The following is a 21,582-nucleotide window of genomic DNA, read 5'->3' as shown; positions in this document are numbered from 1 at the left end:
CTGCACGCAGCCTAATGCACACCATCCCCAGCAGCACCTACCTGTGGGACCCACACGCCCACACGCACGCTTGTGTCCTCAGAGGACCCGCCCTGGATACACACAAACAAACATGCTGACATTCACGTCTTTTTTTTTTTTTTTTTTTTTTTAACATTTTTGTAGGCTAAATGTTCACAAAGCTTTTGGTCTTTAGTGTTTCCGGAATGTCGATCACTCGAGAGCTACTGTGACGATTTCTGTCTGCTCTGCATATGCTTTAGAATGCTATTTACTTAACCTTTAAACTGACTCCCTTTTTGACTCAAATGTAGTTTAAGAGGGAACTTTATATCCCCACTTATTGAAAATATTTTAAAATAACATGCTTATTAAAGGCTTCTGCCAGGGACCATCTAGATTCATTCTGCCTTCTGTCTGGGTCCCATGTGCCAGTTGGGAGGCTCTGGGTGGGGGGCAGAGCAGCCTTTACATGTCCCAGGGGTCTATGTGACAGACAGAGAGCAGGAGCTCAGCGCGGAGATGCGACTTCCCCAGGGGTCCTCAACTGGGGCTCAAACCAGCTCTCTTGCCCCCACTCCCTCTGCCCTTCCCTGGGACAGCCCCTCTGGCCTCACCCCTACCGACCACCTCCCCTTCAGGTCAGCCCCAGCCAAAGGTTGTCATGAAAGCAGACCACCCCCGTGCCCGTTGGCTCCTGTCCCTGTTTGCCTCCTGCACCCCCTCCAGGCAGCTGGCATCTCCCTCGTCAGCTGACACTGCTACCCTTACCCTCCCACAGCTCCCTGCAGCCCTCCCTGACCCCAAGTCCTCCCCGCCTGCCCTCTGTCATCGGCAGTCCCTGCGACCCCTCACCTGCTGGCTCTGACGCTGGATTTGCTCGTTCCCCTGCAGGCTCTCGGTGGAGGCCCTCCTTCTGCAGCCTGTACGTGAATCATTTCTCCTCTCTCTTCCTTCATAAAACTCCAGCTCCTCGAAGTACAAGCCTTCAGACCACACTGTGCCCTCCCATCCTGTCTTCCCTCAGGCTTCAACGGCTCTCATCTCACTTTCACTAATCCCCACACTCCTTCCTAAGGCCTGCAAGGCCCTACTGGCTCCACCCACCTCTGGATCTCATCTCCCACCACACCCTTCCCTCAGCCTCAGCCACAGGCCACGCTCTAATATGCCCACTTCTTCCTACCTCAGGGCCTTTGCACTTCCAGTTCTTGCCATTTGGAAGGCTCTTCCCCAAATCTTTGCTGGGGTTTCTCCAGCTCATCATTCAGGTTCCCTGACCACTGTCTATTCCCTCGCCCTCCTCCCAAACCCCCTGCCATCTGAAATGTCCCCATCTCTTTATTCTCTCTCCTGACTAAGCTTGTTGTCATTTGATGTCCTCTTCTTTCCTGGTGTAGTCTCTGTCATCCCACCAGGATGTAAGCTCCATGAGGGCAGGGAATACCTGGCACCAGGTAGGTCCTCAGTACACAATTGCGTGATGACCGTATGGTGCATGTGCCTGTCCATGTGTGCCTCAGCCTGCTGTGTGGACAGAACCACAATCTCCATCCACAATCTGCATACTCCGTCTGCACGAAGACAATGGGCATCAGAGAGGCTGACGGCCACTGGGCCACTGGGCACCGCTGTGGGCAAAGCTACTCTTGGACGTGACCAAATCGGAGACAGCCACCCACCCACTCCGCAGGTCCCCACACCATTTACAACCCACCACTTCCACCCTCATCCTTCCAGTGGAGGCCTGCCTCTTCCCACCAGCCTCCAGCCCACTCCAGGAACAGAAACCTTCCTTAGGAGGCCCAGACCAAGCCTTGCTCCTTCCCTGGAGCCACCCCCACGTGCCTGTGGTCTCAGGCTGAGACAGAGGGGCACCCATTCTGAAAGTGACACAGCCTCCTGGGAGCAACCCCCCCAATAGCCAATACACCACCCCAGGCTAAGGAGCTGGACCCCCTAACCTCTGGGGCTGGGACCCTTTATCAGTCAGCCTTCTACAGAGAAACAGAACCAACAGGAGATTCGTCGTCTGTTTGGTTGTTTATTTATTTCAAGGAGCGGGCTTACTTGATAGTCAAGGCTGGCTGGGCAAGTCAGAAGTCGTGGGCAGGCCGGCGGGCTGCGAGCTTGAGGAGGAGCTGACGCTGCGGTCCACGGGCTTACCCGCTTCTTCCTCAGGGCACCCTCAGTGTCATTTCTCAGACCTCCCAGCTAACTGGGTGAGGCCCGCTCAGAGTGTCGAGGATAATCTCCTTCCCTTAAAGTCTGGTCACAGACATTAATCATGTCTGCAGGGTACCTGCACAGCAACACCTAGATTAGCGTCTGATTGAACGACTCAGCCTGGCCAAGGAGACACAAAACCATCACAGCTCACCCTTTGTCAGCCTGGGGCCCGTGCCCATGTTCTTAAACCACACCTAATCTCCCACAAAGGCAATAACAAAGTCAGCCTTCCATCCAATATGATGCAACTCTCCCGCATGTAAGCAAAGACGCGCGGGCTGTTCCAAGTCCTCGGGGGACAGTCACTCTTCTCCTCGATGTCCTGTAACTTAAACCCTGTGGTGTCAAGCTAACTGTCTTAATTCGTCTTATGTTAGAAGGAGGTAAGAAAACAAAAATATTTGCTTTATATGTATTATATATCTATATGTAATACCCAGATTTGTGTATGAACATGCAAACATATGCATAACGTACGGGGGAAGCATTTCTTCCGGTTGTGATTGAATTGTGCCTCCCCTAAATCAAGTCCATCCAGAACCTCACAATATGACCTTATTTGGAAATGGGGTCTTTGCAGATGTCAATCCAACACCTGACATCATGTGAGGACACAGAGACACAGAGATAGAGGGACAAAGGCCATGGGAAGATGGTAAGTCAAGGAAGGTCAAGGATTGCTGGCAACACCAGAAGCCAGGAGCAAGGCAGGGAGCAGTTTCTTCCTTAGAGCCTCAGGAAGGAAGCAACCCTGCCACCACCGCGAGTTCAGATGTCTAGCTTCCAGAATTTTCTAGGGAGAAAATAAATTTCCATTGTTTTAAGGCACGCCATTTCTAGAACTTCTTAGCAGTCTTAGGAAACTAATGTACCCCCTTAGGAACGAAGACCTCCAGACCAGCAGAGCACAGGGCTTCGGGGAAGAGCAGCGGAAATGTTGCTAGCGCCTCACTAGGGGACCAGTGAGCGCTGCCGCTCCCAGTCCACCCCGCGAGCCCTGGCACCGAGGGCCCTGCTTCTGGGGAAAGAGCACCATACGCTGCGCATCGATTTACAGCATCCATGGCCTCCTAGAGGACAGTGGCCCAGCTCTGCAAGGTACTGCCACTTGGCTGGCACCGTGACTAGGTCTTCAAAAGGCCACTCTACCGTTCCATCAGGCTTCAGGATAAGGAGTCTATTAGTTTCTTTGGGCAGCTGTGACAAACTGTCGCAAACCAGGTGGTTTAAAACCACAGAAATGTACCTCCTCACAGGTCTGAAGGCCAGGGGTCTGAAACCAGGGCGTGGCGAGGTCCTACCCCATCTGAAGGCTCCAGGGAAGAACTGTCTTGCTGTTCTGCCTTCCATGGGTGCTGGCCGTCCTTGGCGTTCCTTGGCTTGTGGCAGCATAACCTCAGTCTCTGCCTCTGGCTTCACGCGGTGGCCTTCCCTCTGCGTGTGTGTCCAAATTTCCCTCTTCTGATAAGGCCATTCAGTATAACTTCATCTTAACTTGATTACGTCTGCAAACGCCCTATTTCCAAATAAGGTCACGTCGACAGGTTCCAGAGGACATGAATTTGGGGGGACACTATTCAATCCAGTACAACTGGAGCGTGATAAGACCAGAGAGGCACATGGGCCTGGCCACTGCGGCTCTTCTTCTGCTGTGAAGCGAGTCCCTTGATCAGAAGCAATGCTGTGTGCAGTACCATGACGGTGGATGAGGCATTCTGTAAGTCTGTGGGTGGTAGTTTGGGCAGAAGCACTGCATGCAGGGAAGGCAAATCTGTATCCAGAGTAAGTGTCCATTCCAGTAAGAAGGAAGCACTGCCCCTTCTGTGGCCCAGTGTAATCAACCTGCCACAGGGAGCTGGCTGGTCGCCCCGGGGCATGGTGCCGTATCAGGAGCTCAGTGTTGGTCTCTGCTGCCAGCAGATTGGGCACTCGGTGGTGGCCATAGCCAGGTTGGCCTTGGTGAATGGAAATCCATGTTGCTGAGCCAGATAGAACCTCCATGCCTGTCCCCATGTCCACTTAGTTCATGAGCCCGCTGGGCAATGATGGGTGGCTGAGCAAGGAGGCTGACTGGTAGCCACAGGCTGGGTCGCCCCATCCACTTGAGTATTAAAATCCTCCTCACTCAGGTCACCCTTTGGTGAGCAATCACATGGGACACAAATATCTTCACGTTCTTTGCCTATTCAGAGAGGTCAGTCTATACACTTCTTCCCCAGACCTCTTTGCCACCAAGTTTCCAGTCATATTCCTTCCACGTCGCTGACCGTCCAGCTCAGCCACCGGCCGCAGCCCATGAGTCAGTGTACAGTCATACATGTGGCCATTTCTCCTTCCTGGAAAATGAACAGCCAAACGCCCTGCCCAAAGTTCTGCCCCCGGGGAGGATGTCCCTTCACCGCTGTCCTCCAGGGATGTCCCGGAGAGGGGCAGAGTGCTGCAGCTCCACCCTCGGGGTGCCTGCACGTCGTGCAGAACCGTCTGCCAGCCAGGCCCAAGTCTTGTCTTCCTCTGTAAACCAATTGTAGGGAACTCCCCATGAGCCCACAGGTGCAGGCTGCGAGAGAGAAGACAGGGTAGGAGGGGTGGGGACCACGGGCATTTGGGCCACTTCTTCACGTAACTTACTTGTGCCTTGGAGCCTGCTCAGGCCTGGTTGTGTGTACTGTATCCATTTGACAATGGAATGCTGCTCTGCAATGCCCACTTATGACTCGGTGGGAGAGATGAAACCCAGCTCATGACGGGCAGCTGAGGTCACATGGTAACTTGGTGGCCCATGGTCAGGCATTCAGTCTCTACTAAAGCCCAGTAGCAGGCCCAGAGCTGTTTCTCAGAAGGAGAGTAGTGATCTGTGGATGATAGCGGGGCCTTCAAACTCCTGAAGGTCCACACTGCAGTTCACCCACGGGGGCCTGACAAAGGCCCCAGAGAGCATCCCTGTTGGCCACGTCAGGCACCGTCGGATCTAGTGGATCGTGTGTCCCAGTGTCAGAGCGGCTCACACAGCAGCCAGGACCTGTTGTTGCAGAGCCTTCTCGGGTTCTGGGCCCCACTCAAAACCGGCGGCTCTTCAGGTCACTTGGTAAATGGGCCAGAGTAACACACCAAGTGAGGAGTACATTGCCTCCATGGTCCAAGGAGGCCCACTGGGTGTTGTGCTTTTTTGTTGGTCGTAGGAGAGGCCAGATGCAAGAACTTCTCCTTTGCCTCAGAAAAGAGATATCTTGACATGCCCCAAACCAGCGCACCTCTAGAAATTTCACTGAGGTGGAAGGCCCCTGAATTTTTGCTGGATTTATTTCGCACTCTCTGACATGCAAATATCTTACTAATATATCTAGAGTAGTTACTACTTCTTGCTCACTAGATAAAATCAGCATGATATCATCAATGTAATTGATCAGTGTGATATCTGAGGGAAGGGAAAGGGGATCGAGGTCCCTCCAGACCAGATTATGACGACATAGGCTGGAGAGATGAGACACCCTGAGGTCAGAGAGTGAAGGCGTGTTGCTGGCCTTGCCAGCTGAAGGCAAACGGCTTCTGGTGGTCTTTACCGATAGGTTATCAAGAAAAGCATTTGCCAGATCGCCTGCTGCTTATTAGGTGCCAGGGAATGTATTGATTGTTCAAGCAGTGAAACCATGTCTAAAACAGCAGCTGGAATTGGAGTCACCACCTGGTTAAGTTTATGAAAATCCACTGTCATTGTCTGAGATGCATCTGTCACCTGCACAGGCCACACGGAGCTGAATGGAGATGTGGGCACCACCACCCCTGCATGCTTCAAGTCCTTCATGGTGGCACGGGTCCCTGCTGTCCCTCCAGGGATGCTTGATTGCTTTCGTTTTACTATTCTCCTAGTTAGAGACAGTTTTAGGAGCTTCCACTTGGCTTTTCCTCCCAAATTAGCCCTTACTCCACAGGTGAGGGAGCCACGGTGGGGATTCTGCCAGTTGCTGAGTGTGTCTATTCCACTTATACATTCTGGAACTGGAGACGAACCACAGGATGGGTTCGAGGACCCACTGGATCCACTGTGAGAGGGACCTGAGCTAAAACTACATTGGGCACCTGACCTCCGTAAGCTTCTACGCTGACTGGCGGACCACAGTCATGTTTTGGGTCTCCTAGAATTAGTGTCAATTTAGAGCCTGTCTCCAGTAATCCCCCCAAAGTCTGATTATTTCCTCTTTCCCAGTGCACAGTCCCCCTGGTAAAAAGCCGCAGGTTCCTTTGGGGGAGGCTGGGAGGAGTACTGACAGCGTAACTTTTCCGCAGTGCTGCAAGGCCCTTCCTCTAGCGCGCCCAGCCCTGCTCCATCCAAGGGATTCCAGGTCTGTAAACTGGCTCATCCGGGAATTGCTTGGGGAGCCAGAATTCTCTGTTTTGGTGATGCAACTGAGACTTCTGTTAGCTTGACCTAGGACTCCTCTGCTCATACAGAGCAAGGAAGAATTTGATAGACCGCCCATTTCTTTCTTTGCAGGAGATTCCAGGAACAACTAGCCAACACCAGAGGTCTCTGCTAGTCAAACCATCCTCATTCCTGCCTGGACTCTGCTGTCCATTACGGTGACCAGAGCCACCTGGTCTTTGGCAATTAAGTGCTGCTCCTTGGGCCCTGCCACCCCGAGACCCAGTGATCCCCTTTTTACTTGGGGTATCAGTTCAGTGGCACCACTTCCCATGGTAATTTCTGACCTACAGAGATGAGTGACCGACCCAGAACTCTCCAGTGACGCTGGGCTCCCCTCACAAATTTAGTTCTCACAGTCAGGGTCAAACTCGTGTCCTCTGGACACTGCCAGGTTGGGTGAGCAGGTCTTACAGGATAAATCCACTCTCACCTTCCAGCGTCCCTACGCCTTTGACTATCGTCCTCTGCAGGATGCCCGGGCAGTTCTGCCATTTCAACTTCGTTTAGTGTAGGCCACATTTTAGTCTGCATTTCAGCCAACCAAACTGTGAGAGCCCTTTCTAACTTCTCGCACTAAAACAGTAAACCCAGAAGCTCTGCTTAGGGCCCATATGAATAAACTCAGCCTGATCCGACTTTATGTTCTCCACACTTACTCCACACCCTTAACATCCACTGCCACACACGCCCCCAGACTTCTGTCTGTATAAACTGGAAAAACCACACCGTCCTCACGATGCCCGTCCTCACGGATCGCCCTCCGTACCTCTCCCTTTGAGGGCCGCTGGGACTCGAGTCTAGTCATGGGTCTAGAAGGAGAGGGCGGGGGTAGGTCCTGAGGAGAACCAGCAGTGTCTTTCGAGGCAACTTACCTCAGGGGAGGCCAGTGTCTTCAGGCAAAGGGTCAACTTCCATAGAAACAGTAGAAGAGCTGCTGGCAGAGCAGCCCCGGAACCTGCCCCTTGTCAGTGAGACTGTGCACAGGTAAGCCCCGGCCTCTCCCTCCTGGCTATATAGAGAATATTTATCTCCATGGTTTATTATGCAAAATGCCACTTCTAACCAACTATCTGTGTGCTACCTAGAACGCCAGACGAGATACTGACTAACATTAACCATATTTCCCAAAACTCAGCACAGTCCTGGGCACGCTCACAGGGAGGGAGAGGCTGCAGACCACGTGCCCCGCTTCATGCACAGCAGCAAGTTAAAGGCCCCACAAGTCCCGCAGTGAAGAAACCTAACAATTTGGATCAACCTGAGGTTTCCAAATTTACTTGACCATGAACTCATTTTTTGGAGTGTTTCTTCTATAGAACTAGGCTTCAAAAAATACACCTCGGAAAATGCAAGCTTAAAAAGCTGCTACGGCCTGAGCTGAAATTTCGGGAGTTTTTTGTTTTTAGCTATTTAATTGCTACTTAATGGAGATGGAGCCCAATAATTTCCTGAATGTTATAGGGGTATGCAGCACTTTACGTTACCATATTTAGTAACTGTTGTGGACATACTGACATTTCTGCCAATTCCCCCACCTGTCAGTCTTTTTTTCTTTTTGAGGGAGATTAGCCCTCAACTAATATCTGCTGCCAATCTTTTTTTTTTTTTTTTTTTTTTTTTTTGCTGAGGAAGACTGGCCCTGAGCTAACATTCGTGCCCATCTTCCTCTACTTTATATGAGGACGCCTACCACAGCACGGCTTGCCAAGCAGTGCCATGTCTGCACCTGGGATCCGAACCGGTGAACCCTAGGCCCCCGAAGCGGAACGTGTGCACTTAACTGCTGCGCCACTGGGCCGGCCCTGTCAGTCCTCTTAAGCCTTACCTGTTGTCTGAAGCTGCCCCCTTTGTCCTAGTGGGGCTTGGGCCAATCTGAATCCTCGTCAGCTGTCCTCAGGAGCATCTTCATGGGGCTATTTCGGGCCCATGGAATCTGGAGTTGAATCGTCACTACCTGACTCTACAGAGAGAGCGGCCCCATTCCTGTAGGAACAGGAGATGGGCATTGCCAGCTGCCTGGGGCTCCAAGTCCCTCGCCAAATGGTGATGTCCCTTCCTCTGAAAAGCAGTAGGGCTTTTCCACTCAAGACTAAGAAGGTCCCAGTATGAACTTTTTTTTTTTGAGGAAGATTAGCCCTGAGCTAACCACTGCCAATCCTCCTCTTTTTGCTGAGGAAGCCTGGCCCTGAGCTAACATCCGTGCCCATCTTCCTCTACTTTATATGTGGGATGCCTGCCACAGCATGGCGCTTGCCAAGCGGTGCCATGTCCGCACCCAGGATCCGAACCGGCGAACCCCGGGCCGCCGAGAAGCGGAAGGTGCGCACTTAACCGCTGCGCCACCGGGCCGGCCCCAGCAGCATGAACTCTCAGTCACTCGCATAAATTGCCATGGTGCCCAGAGTCCAGCTGCGTGCCGGAGGGGGCAGGTCTCGTCTTGGCACTTGGCCCTGGCTGTGTGACTTTTCTCTCCAGCTCTTGTCTCCTTCCATCCCTTCGGACCCCCTGCCTCACTTGTGAAGCCTCCGGTCTCGAGGCATTTCTTCCTTCAAGCAAACGTCGCCTTCATGAGTCATCAACAACCACTGCCTTCTGATAGTTCCTTTGCTCTGGAGATGTTTATTTGAAATTTTATGCTATTTAACTCCTTACATAATTATCCTAGTTGGCTTTTTAAAGCACAACCACACATAAAATACCTTTGGATCTATCCAGCACCTTGCTATGAATTGTCCAGTGAATGTTCATCTGATGTAACTGATGTTTCCAATAATGATTAATATAAATAATCACAACCATGATGCAAGAAGCTGATTTACTTTGCCAAAAACAACACCCCCAGGCCTTTAGCACTCTCCCTGTAACATTCTTCATGTGAAAAATACACAGAACTTTGCTTTTAAGATAGTCTCCAAATTCATACTTAAAGGACTGAAATCACAAAAGCAAGCTCAGCTTACAAAACCGTGACATTTGAGCAACTAAAACTACTGCCGAATCGCCGAGGAGGAAAGCACTTTCCATGGAAGGAATTTAACTTTGATGGTTCCTACTACACAGGCCCGTAACGCTTAAATCAGGAAATGGGGGAAACAGAGGGATATTCTTAGCAAATTAAAACTTTCATGGACTTACCTTATCATTCTTCATTTGTGCAGTCCTTTCATAGAAGAAGCAAAACATTCAGCTTACTCCAAAGCCGGCAGCTCAACTGTTGACCGTCCAGCGGCAATGGACACAGAGCAAACTGCTAAGATGACACGAGTCTCTGCCAGGGTCATTCATGGCAAAATTTTATTGAACAGAAAACCCAGCAAAGGTGTCCACCTGTGCAAAGTGCCCCTTGGTTTACAGTAAAGCACTGCATTTTAAAAAGCAATTATACATAAGTCTTTCCTAGAAAAGTCCTGCTAAAACATGTCTAGCAATTTCATTGATTATGTAAAGTAGTACACTTAGTGTAATTTAAACATTCCAACAGGAATCAAATCAAACCAGCAGAACCATTTCTGCATCTATGACATCTGTGTACAAACACACATGCAGACACACATCTGGAAAAGTTCCTCAGGCATAACATGCGACACTAATGCCTTCTACTTACAACGCCTATGAAACTACAGTATATATTAAAGCTCTTCAGAATAAAGACATGAGAAGCCTCGGGCATTTTTTTGTTCATCAGTTTGTATCATGGCTTCATGTCTTACTTTCTGCTTTTGCTTCATCACAAAAGCATAGCATCCTCCGTGTTGGCTCTTTTACTAATTTGGTGCCATTGCCATGTCTGGGTGAGGAAACCTAGCTGGAGTCAGACGATCCAGTCCACACTTATCAAAGCCTCTAGCAGCCAGGGAGCAAACACCATCAGTTTGCTATGGCTGGGGGCCCTTCTGGAAGAAGAGAGGCAAAGAAAGTCTTGAAAACAAGCCAGGCTGTGCTCATAAACGAAGGGCTGGTCTGCTCGCCATCCAGAGCATCCCTGTCTGGAGGACCGTGGCTGGGATCTTCGATTTCAGGGTCAGGGCCTTCCTACAGTTATTGACACAATGAGAAAACAATTAGGACCGTGACAAACACTAAAGAATGTTAGAAAAGGGCAGAGTAAAGCGCTGGACCCTTGCCCCACACGCAAAGCAGCCAGGCAGGCAGACCCCCCGGGAATGATGTCCCAGGCTGGATGGAGCTTTCTCAGGCCTCTTTAACACAATGGTGCTGTGACAGTCTCACAGTTTTGACTATTCAGACAGCAAGTATCAGAACAAATGAAATAACTAGATTTTCAACTATTATTAAACTAGTGATGAAATTAATCACTTCATTAAATGTGGATATTCTTCTAATTTTGGCAGTGTTCTGAGTTAAAAAAATTAAAAATGGAAACCTAGGGTTCTAAAAACAGACACTAGGATGACACTTTATATTATAAAGAATAACCTTTAGGATTATGCATTAAACCGCCTTATAAAAATTCTATTTCTATGTGTTAATTTCCAGGAACATTTCCAATCTGTAAGTGAGACATGCTTATGTTGGTAATCCGTCATTAGAATAACTACCCATTAGCAGTCTCCATGGCGTAACACATTGTTACAGGCCAAGGAACACTCAAAGTAGTGAGCTTTAAAAAAACACTATTTATATACGCTAAAATGCAAACAGCCGGAGGACAAAAATACCTGATGGATCTTACGGCACAATGTTTTAAAAATAGCTACTGCTCTAAGAATAAATTTGGAAAAATCTCACAATACTTAGCCTAATAAAATGGCTGGATATATAGGTATCTACGAGGCTGGATAACTAAAGGTTAAGGATTTGAGACCAGGCATTTCACAGCTCGCTGGGCTCCATCGAAAGGGCCATACCTGTAAGTTATTGTTGGGGTCCTGATTCACAGCGTCGTAAGGAGGCCCACCATTCGGGAAGTTCTGAACCGGCCTCTGTCTAAACGGAAACCATCCAACGTGATGCCTTCAAGGGAAGCACATAAAACCCCATCTTAGCTGACATCGCAGAGAGATTTACTCAGTATTCAAGGGTCGTCTAGATTAGAGAAGGTCCCACTCGCTCAACTCCTCTACTCAGAGCAGCATCCTGATCAGAAGCCCACAGCAAGGCCACCTGCAGACAGTCCCTCACAGCATCTCCCCGACTTCCGCACTGGCCTGTCAGGTTCTTGAAGGTCACTATGGGGACAATGTTTTACCCATCACTGTACACCCAGCAGAATAACAGCACCTGGCATAGCATGTGCTCAATAAATGCTTGTTCATCTGAACTAAACCTTAAACTTGAATGCCTGAAGAGGGGCAGGAAAAAAATACACACACAGAGCTATAAGATATGTAATAACATAATAAGAAGACCTAGATTTGGTCACCTAAATATATGATTCTAGAGACTATAGAATTTAAAGAATTGACTGAAAGTTTTATTGGAAAACCCAATAAACTCCTAGTCTTCAAGCAAATACGACAAAATATTAACACTTAATACTGGATATGTATTTGTTATCTTATTCTAAATATTTCTCTAAGATTTTTTTTTTAAACATCGGCACCTGAGCTAACACCTGTTGCCAATCTTTTTTTTCCTTCCTCTTCTCCCCAAAGCCCCCCAGTAAATAGGTGTATATTCTAGTTGTAGGTCCTTCTGGTTGTGCTCTAAGGTTTTTAAAAATGAAAATAAAAATCCATTTTTATTACAGAGGAACAATTTCTCCTGTCAGTTTTAACCACAGACAAGGGCCTATCAGGCTAGGCCAGGGTTTCTCACTCAACTTTGGCACTGCTGCTGTCCTGGGCTGGATATTCACCATGGGGACTGTATGTGCATGGCAGGACGTTTAGCAGCAACCCTGGCCTCTAACAACTAGATGCCAGTAGGACTCCCTCCCTAGTTGTGACAGTTGACAATGTCTCTAAACATCGGCAAACATCCTGGGGGCAGACGGGGGGGGGGGGAGGGGGGGCGGCGGCATTGTGTGGAGGGTTGCACAATCATCTCAGCTGAGAACCATTACTCTCAGACATGGATAAAGCCAAATGTCAGATCTGTAAAGGTTCCTTGGCGATGCTGACAGTCAGTGCCTGACGTTTATCCTGGAAGGTGCCCGTGGCCTGATAAATACATTCTTATTCTTAGGAAAACAAATACAATTTTCCTTTCCATGCCTAAATATGGCTGTATTCTTGGGGTTCATAAGCCTGGCAGATGCCTTATCCAGAGGAAAAGACGAGAATGTTCTTGTAGTAACAATCAATCATGTTCCTACCAATGCACAACCATGCCATCCACTCCTTGAATCAAAAATGCCAGAATGACATACTATTTAAATACACCTCCTTAGAAAATGACCGAGACTGCTCAAAAAAAGAGCAAAATCTGTCCTTGGTCTGAGTCACCGTCGAGTGTAATCTGTAGGAAAGGAAAAAAAGGAAAGCGAAATCATCTGCTTACAGGTACATAACCACGGTGGCTCCCATGACCATGAGGAATCTGCTCAGGGAGGAGTAGAAGTAGAGGATACTGAGAAAAACCGAAAACGTAGCTGCTGAATAGGTCCAATCCAGCCAATCTCGGTTGATCTCATCATCTTCTTCCACAATAGGGCCACCTTGGGCGTTCATCCGCAAATTCTGATTGGCGCCAGGATTAACCACCACTTGAGGAGCAGCATTCTGATTGGCCGGCTGGTTTTCCGCTGGAAACTGGTTGTGAATGGGAGCTGCTGGAGCAGGAGCGGAGACCACAGGTATCTCCTGGGCACTTGGTGAGGGCACAAAAGCCCCCGAAGCAGCAGTGGCCACTAAACTACAGGAAAAATGACAAGGCAGATACTGTTGAGAGCAAAGCACCAGGAAGACCGTGCTTCTCCTCACCTTACTCATCAGGGGTCTTTTCCTACGAATTGTAATACGTACAAACTTGATTTTTCTTTAATTTAGTGAAGAACTTCTTTTCTAACAGGCAAACCTATAAATGCCTTTCCTGCTCCTAAGGGAGGCCAACTGGTAAATTTCATCTCGAATTAAACATCAAGGCCACCATAAAAGTATGGTGCAGTAGCAAACTAAAATCTTCACAAAAGTCTAAAGATAGCACAATTGAAAAGAAAGCAACAGATTCTAAATAAAGTCATCAAACTGTGTAGCAGACCCAGGCATCCCCGCATCGACGTACAAGGGTGGCATTTACCGCTCACCCTCGGCTCCAGCCACAGAACCAGACAGAGCGGGCTCCGCAGAAGCTGACGAGCACGCGCTCGGCCCTCCCCCTGACCGCGCGGTGACGCGTGCGCGCTCCCCCGGCCCGTACTCACTACTGCATGTAGTACTGCCGCGCGTACACCTGCTGGAGCCACGACAGCTGCAGCCACCCGTAGGTTGTGAGGCCCGAGAAACCAGGCCCCAGGCCTTGGAACGCCGGCTGGGCAGCTTCAGGCCTAGGAAAGAGTTGAAAGAAACGCTCATTTTGAGTTGGTTTAGTATGAATAAACAAAAACTAAGTTTAAACTACCATCAGGAACTCATATCAAAGAGAGAAGAATGGGCTTCATGACAGTGACAGGCAGATTACTGTGCGATGCACCCGTCTAGCACAGCACAGGACGCACTGACTGACAAAGCCCTGCCACCAGGGTCCAGATCCGCGGGGAAAGCTAGAGCCCTTGCCCAGCGCTCCGTTCTCATCACGTCATCGCTATGACGTACAAACAAGCTGAACCTTTGCAGACTAAGTGGATCCCCACCCCCAGTTTTGACTTGCTGCGTCAGCCCCAGTGCGGGTCTAAACCCACTGCTCATCCTTTAGAGAGCAGCTCTAAAAAGCCACATTTCTCCCAAAGCCTTTCCACAATAGGGCCAACTTGTACACTTCCTGCAGGAAAACACCCCCGCCACCCAATACCCATTTCTCCCTCGCCCCTAGATCTGAGCTTCATAGAGCTATGTGTGGCATCGCCCATGCATGCTTACTGACCACTTGTGCCCCGTACAGGCTGCTGAACTGTTATCTCACCGGATCCCCAACAACCTTGCGGGCAGGGAGCTCTCATCCACGCTGCCATGTTACAGAGGGGAGCCCAGGGCGGCTCAGAGAAGACGAGGGATCTGCACAAGGTCACTGAGCTAGTAAGTAGCAGGGCTGGATTTGAGACCTGTTTGACACCAAACTCGGGCGTCTCCTACCACGTGACGCAGCCTCAGCAGGGCGTGCAGGAGTCATCTCGGGCTTTGTGAGCCTTACACAATGAACTCCTTTGGCAGCACTTCACAAAATTGAAACTAATAGAATCGCAGAAAGATCGGGAGTCGGTTATGTGCTCATCTCTGTGGGTCAACTCATACCCTGAAACAAAGTTATATGCACTGGTTGTTCAATAAGTATTTGTTGAATGAAATCAACCAGTTTTACTGTGGTGAAACTCACACAGTCAGACATGGGCCTCAATTCCCAAGGGAAGCCATTTTACGTGTTTCTATCCAATGATGAATCGAATTATCCAGTTTATATGCTGACAGTCTTTCAACCAAATTCCATACCCAGAGAATTTCTAAAATGGTATTCCAACACAAGTAAGTCTTGGCAGGATACTGTTTTTGATCATTCAAAAAAGTTACAGTGCATGGAAACAAGAGGATAACAAAGTGCTTTTCTTGGCTCTGATGCTGGTGGTACCGCAGATATGCAGGAAAGTAAAAGGCGTTTACAGTTGCATCCTCAAGCATGTAGGTGTGAACTGACAAGATGTCTGGGAATTACTTTTAAATACTTCAGGAAGAAAAGGGAAGGGGGAATAGATGGAAGCAGCATGGCAAAGCTTTAATCATTGTTGGGCCTGGGTGATGGTTATGTGGAGATTCATTATACACTTTCCTCTACTTTTGTGTATCTTTGAAATTTCCAATAAGGAAAAAAAACTCCTCATTCTTCAAACACCTGACTTCATCGACAATCAATTATTAAAAACTATTAGGAAAGGGGGGGCGGAGGAATTGGGGAGTCACAGAATTTCAACTTGTAGGATAACTTACTTTTTCCTGTAGGAACTTTCATAATAGGGTGTTCCAGGAGCTAAGAAATCCAAATGTCAGAGCATTTAGTTACTTCTGGTTTTTGCTCTGGAGAAAAGCTCTAACTGCTGCAAGGAGATGGCCTTTTTTCCTAGCACTGCCAACAGAGGCCTTGGAAGAGCATTTCTTAAATAGTCTCTTCACCTTTGTCACCCATTGTTATGACGGACAAAGCACAAAGCCACTCAGCAGAACAGCTGCACGACGCTTACAACAGCTGTTTTCTCTGCGGCAGCACTAATTCCCCACCGAGAGGTCAGCACAATGCAGAGCGCACCCGTGTCGGAGGGGAAAGGCCTTCACTTTCAATGCACGCGGCTCCACTGTTTTATATGTTCCTCAAAGGCTGTGTACTAAGAAAAGTTAAATACGTGAGTGATCATTAAAGTGAAGCCCTTATAAAGCAAAATTTTGTACATTTTCCAGTTCTATAGTATAAACACAGCTTATTCTAGAAGTGATGCAAACGGTGCACATGCACGTTGCATAAAGCTGGTGCTTTACCGTAACGCTCACCTGGAGATGTTCTCCCATCCAGAGGGAGAAAGGTTCCGAAGAGGCTCCCTTTGCCTTAAACCATCACCTGGCGAATCCCCAGGATACTGTCCCTGATTAAGGCCAGCAGGCTGCTCTGGGGCTTCCGCAACCTACAGAGCGTAAACGAACGTGAGAACAAAGGGTCTGATGCAACTGTCTGAAAGCAAGCGAAAAAACTCTCTCTCTATAAACGACTTATGCTCCCCACCCCAACCTCTGAACTTGACAAAGTCAAATGATGCAATGTCACATAAAAAAATTCTCAAATTTGTTCAACATAATTTCAATATATAGATACCAAAAAAAATTCATATTTTTTCCTAGAGTAACTACGCTATAGTTTCACTGAAATCTTCCAATGAAGTTATCACTGGTGAGAAAGCTTCCTGACAAAGGCTGTGTACATCTTGCGGTATTAAATTTACTAAATCAAGAAAATAAATGTGACCAACAAGATTTATAAATACAACCCAGCCAGCAATCTAAAGGAAACAATTTCCTATGCTATGCACAGATGTTTCAGGAAATACAGTTGTAATGCAAATTTACAGTGGATCACATTAGAATTAATAGTGTATATTCAAATCAACACCGTAAAATGAAAAATAAATGATTTTGGCTGTCAAACATAAGTAAGTCTTTGGAGATCATTTGATAAAGACTATGGCTTTTTCCTACCCAACTAAGCAAATAATCACAACGAAAATTTCCAAAGGAAATATATTTACTTTTTTACTCTTTATAGAAATTAATGTTTCCTTAGAAGAAACTTATGATGTGCTAAATGCAAGAGCGCCAGGCTAGTTCAGGGATGGACACGCAGCTACTGTAGTCCACTCATAGCCCAGAAGTAGTGTAAGGCAGAGCTCTGCTTTTCCACAACAACACTAATGGGACAGTCTCCTACGACTCTAGTGCACGCCCCCTGCATGGTAACAGTTTCTAATTCCTGATTCTCACTGGGGAAGAAACAAAATATTCCATGATAAAAAGCTACAAAATCTCTTTCTTAAGAGTTTTATCCCACTTCCTTTATTTCTAGCTTTGGACTCTGAATGACACATTGTTATAATCATGAGAAAGCAGACAGACCTTTGCGCTGGTTTCTGGCATTTTGGAAGGACTCTTCACATTGCAGACCAGATGCAAAACATGCCGTTTTTCCTGCTAAAGGTAATATAAGGAGGGACTTTAGAACCTGAATTCAACCTGGTAAGTGTTTAAAAACATTCAGAAGTTAACATGTAAGTGATGTACCTTTGGGAGCAAGTCCCTGAGACACTGGTGATCCAACAAGAGCTTCCCGGAATAAATTAACCTCTGGTCCTCCGGCCGCTTATGGAAAGAAGGAGTAGCACAGGTCAGCATTGAACCCGCCCGAGGTCCCGAACACAGAAGAAAGTGTTTCAGACAAAGGATCTGAATATGTGTTTTTTCCCAGCATCACAGGAAAACATTTTTTCAAAGGCCCCACATACAAAACTTTTATTTAGAAAACGCCTAACTTTAAACTGATCTCTAACAAGGCAAATAAATTTAGGATGGCAAATTATCTCCAGACCACAAAACTTACGGCAAACTACTTGACATCTTAACTCTCAGAGAAACTACTTTCTGCCACTAAAAACACAAATTTTATTTGGGGCTCCTATAGCAACGAACTTCAAAACCTTGTTTGGTCTCAGAAAAAACTCGAAGTGCTCCCAAGGCCAGCCTTCACCAAAGCCACGCAGCACTGTCCCAAGATAACACGAAGCAATTCTAAACTTAAGCCTCAAAGAGACTTTTCCAACATAGAAATGCAGTTACAGAGGAGACGGCGTGTGAGTGGCATTTCACACAAGCCCCCTGGGAGATCTCATGTCCTTGTTTTAAGGAGGGAAAGCCTGAAGCGGACTTGTGCACAGCCACTTGCTGCTAAAGGGTCAAGATTCCAAGCCCTCTTCTCCGTCCCAGTGATTGAAAACCTCAGGAACTCCACATACTTTTATACAAATCTCGCTTTTAAAATCTATTTTTAATTCCTTTAAAAACTGTACTTAAAAATAATGGCCTTGAAGTCAGTACACTGGAGATGGCCAGCAACTTGTCAACCCCCTCTTGCCAGAATCACCAATTATGCAAAAGCTGGAGGACAGGTGCTCCTGCCGTGCAGCCTGAGATTATAAAGCAAGCAGTTTAACAGAAACAAACGAGAACTGCGGCTATTTACCTGCACAAATCAGGATTTCCTGATACTGTGCAACTAAAACAAACTACAGAATTACATTGGATGCTGTGCTCATCGTTGTTCTCACTGACTGCCTTTATAGGTAGATGAATCTGTAAAACGCTGTTGCAGACGTGGGGTCCTGCATGATACTAAAGAGCTTCATACCAGGAAAGGCTGGAAGACCACAGATGCCTGTGACTTGAATTGTCTTCCCTGTTAAAGGCCTGAACTGACACCCTGTGTCTTTACCCAGATGGCTGATTTGAAAAAAAATCAAACGTGAAGCAAACAATGATTATAAAGTAAGGCTTCTCACCTAAGGAAACCAATGATGAGAGCACCCCAGCCAGATTTCCAAACACAAATGCACAGACCTGACAGGCCTTTTATCACAACTTCGAGTCTTCAGATCTAACAGGAGTGATGGTCTCACCCGAGGAAGCCCTCACGGACATCTCTCTGCAAAGCTCGCCCTTCGCCAAATGATGCACTAGACACACCTGCTGCGCCGATTCGTGTACCTAACAGGCAACACGGCCACCTGGCTTCTTGGAAGCAGCTTTGGTGTCGGCGCCAACAGGGCCCAGGCGAAGGCTCAGGAACGGAGGCTTACGGAACAAGCCAACCTCCAAACAACAACTCAGAAGGAAAACTCACATCCACATTCCCGACAGTGCGGGAGGAAAACCCGGCGGCCACTCCTGAGACACGAAGGGCCAGTCCCACAGCCCCGTCCGCCCCGATGCGCTCCTGCGGGCCGGGGCCCCAGGGGCGGGCCGAGCGCGGACGCTTACATAACACGAGCACAAAGTCAACACGGGCAGGTCCGGCTCGCCGCCTCCATCACGCGGTGGGGAGAGAGGGCGGCGCCAGGGTGATGCCGCCAGGGGTGTCACCAAAACAAGGCCGGGGGGCCTCCGGAATCGAGGGACCAATCTCCGAGCCCGGACTGCAGGAGGCGCCCTCCGCCCGCCCCCTCCCGAGCAGCCTTCGCCGGAGCGTCCCCGCCGCCCCCCTGCAGGGCGCGGAGGCCGGGCGGCCGGGAGGGGACCCGCTCCCCGGCCTTCACGCTCTCCCGGTTCCGTCCTCCGGGTGCAGGCCCGATGCGCAACACCCAGCCGCCCCGCCGTTTTGGGGAAACTGAGGCTTGGAGGGTGAAATGACTCGCGCAAGGTCAAAGTGCTGTTGCAGCGGCTCGGCTGAGGCTGGGAGCCCGATCTAGGGGCGGCGGAGGGGTCCGGGGAGGTAGGGCAGGAATGCGACAGCCCTGGGGGTGTGGGGACCCGGGAGGCGAGGAGACAGCGGAAGGCGGGGCGACGACGGCCGAGGATGAGGAAGTGACAGCGGCTGGGCCGAGGGAGGGGGTTGACCACAGCCCCGGGAAGCCCCAGCGGCCGGGGAAGGCCGGCGAAGAGCGAGGCTGCAGGGCAGGGGCCGCGACGAGGCTGGGGGGCTGGCGGCGGGGCCGGGGGGCACTCTCACCGGGCGCTCGGGGTAGACGCGGCTCAGATGAGCCTTGAGGCGGCCCACGCTCCAGCTGCGGTCGCCGCTCAGCTCCAAGTCGCGGTGGCGCTGGTTGGGGCTCTTCACGAGGAGCGTGACGGGCTCGGGCTCGGGCTCGGGCTCCATGTCGGCTGCGCTGCGGGATCAGCTGCGCTCCGGGATCAGCTGCGCTCCGGGAGGCCAGACGTCGCGGCCGTCAAAGCCTCAGCAACGACAGTTCACTTCCATGGGGCGCGCGCGCCCCCGCCTCGGGAACCTTTTATAGGCAGCCCGCGCCCGGGCTCTGCGCAGCGAACCCTCTGTGGCTGCCGCCCATTGGCTGAGGCGGAGGCCACTGCCCCAACGTGGCCCAATCGGCGCCCGGACCCGTGGGCGTGGGGGCGGGCCGAGCACGTGGGCTTGGGCTGATGCAACACCGCGCCGGCGCGTCAGCCGGAGTCGCGGCTGCGCCCGCGGGGTGCGGCCTCGGCGGCCATGTTTAGGGGGCTGGGGCCCGCGCGGGGGCCGGGCCGCAGGGAACTGGGCTGCTGCCGAGCTCGGCCTGGTCGGGGCGCCTTGGGGAGGGCCAGCCTGGCCGGCTCCCGGTTTGGCAGCCTCTGCAAATTGTTCCCTCACAAAGCGGCACCCCCACCCCGGGTGACCCTCGGCGGCCCTGGACGCCCGGCCCCGCAGCCGGCCCTGCGGGGAGGCCTCCCCCAACCCCGCTTCGGCTCACGGAGTGGCCCGGTTTGCAAGCCCACCGGAAGGGCCCGGAAAGAGCAGGGCGGCCCTTCCCGGGGCGGAGGTGTCCGAGCCGCTGCTGCCGGCCTGTCGTGGGCCTCAGGCCCGGACGGCACCGGTCGGGGTGGGACGTCTCCCTCAGGAACGGCGGGCGCGCCAGGCCAGCTGTCGCCGGGGACGCTCCAGAAGGGCCTCGCTTTGTGGGATACTGACACGGGCATCCTTTAAATTGGGGCTCAGCCGGGGGCGGGGCAGGGCTCCCCGTTTTCCGAAGTGTGACCACAAAGGGCTCTCTGATGTTGACACTCCCTCCCTCCCTTCTGTAGGAGAAAACTCGTGAAAAACAAAACTGACATTGCGCCGGCCCCATCTGTTCCGATCCTGCCGGGACAGCTGTTCTTCCAGGTGTGGCCAGGGTGCGAGGGGAGCAGGAGGAGGCTGGTCCGGTGGGGGCGGCCTAGTTCGCTGGGGCCGCCGTCATGCGGTGCCACGAACCAGAGGCTTAACAGACACGCGTGCTGTCTCACGGTTCTCGAGCCCGAAGGGCTGGGATCAAGGGCTGGGGCAGGGCTGTTCTTCCAGGCTGCAGGGGCGACTCCGCTCCATGCCTCTCCCCTGGCTCCTGTGGGTTTGCCGGCAGTCTTGGGCGTTCCTTGGCGTGCAGCCGCGCGGTCCCATCGCTGCCTTCATGGTCACGTGGCGTTCTCCCTGTGTTAGTGCCTTCGCATCGTTTTCCCTCTATGCGTGTCTGCCTCTGAGTCCCAGTTTCCCCCTATTTTATAAGGACGTCAGTCATATTGGATTAGGGGCCACTCTAATGACCTCACCTTAACTTGATCATCTGCAAAGACCCCACTTGCAAATACGGTCACGTTCGTAGA

The 21,582-nt window shown here is 50.4% G+C and overlaps 1 protein-coding gene across 3 annotated transcripts; it reads right to left on the bottom strand.

Moving 5' to 3' along the window:
• Nucleotides 1–9,932: 9,932 nt before the first annotated feature.
• On the bottom strand, nucleotides 9,933–21,380 carry HERPUD1 (homocysteine inducible ER protein with ubiquitin like domain 1). 3 transcript variants are annotated; one of them, XM_014827318.3, is made up of 8 exons: nucleotides 19,961–21,380; nucleotides 17,524–17,601; nucleotides 17,359–17,433; nucleotides 16,246–16,376; nucleotides 13,977–14,099; nucleotides 13,115–13,468; nucleotides 11,521–11,626; nucleotides 9,933–10,684 (listed from the first exon to the last, which is right to left on the bottom strand). In XM_014827318.3, the coding sequence occupies exons 1-8, from the start codon at nucleotides 20,105–20,107 to the stop codon at nucleotides 10,520–10,522; spliced, it is 1,179 nt and encodes a 392-aa protein (XP_014682804.3). In that variant the 5' UTR covers nucleotides 20,108–21,380; the 3' UTR covers nucleotides 9,933–10,519. The 3 variants fall into 3 exon arrangements, with proteins under 3 accessions (XP_014682804.3, XP_070356663.1, XP_070356664.1); XM_070500562.1 differs by having other exon boundaries at nucleotides 17,359–17,430; nucleotides 19,961–20,874; XM_070500563.1 differs by lacking the exon at nucleotides 9,933–10,684 and having other exon boundaries at nucleotides 11,547–11,626; nucleotides 13,272–13,468; nucleotides 19,961–20,225.
• Between the last annotated feature and the right edge of the window lie 202 nt (nucleotides 21,381–21,582).

This window comes from Equus asinus, chromosome 28 (assembly GCF_041296235.1).
Source record: "Equus asinus isolate D_3611 breed Donkey chromosome 28, EquAss-T2T_v2, whole genome shotgun sequence".
Lineage (NCBI taxonomy): Eukaryota > Metazoa > Chordata > Mammalia > Perissodactyla > Equidae > Equus > Equus asinus.
The sequence above is the reverse complement of the archived record's forward strand: the minus strand, read 5'-3'. Positions and strand labels throughout refer to the sequence as shown.

Coding starts and splice junctions, on each gene's coding strand:
- HERPUD1 (XM_014827318.3), bottom strand. CDS start 20,107: ATGGAGCCCGAGCCCGAGCCCGAGCCCGTCACGCTCCTCGTGAAGAGC. Junction 16,377..17,358: donor TGCCAGAAACCAGCGCAAAG/GTCTGTCTGCTT, acceptor TACGCTCTGTAG/GTTGCGGAAGCCCCAGAGCA. Junction 10,685..11,520: donor ACCCCAACAATAACTTACAG/GTATGGCCCTTT, acceptor CAATAACTGTAG/GAAGGCCCTGACCCTGAAAT.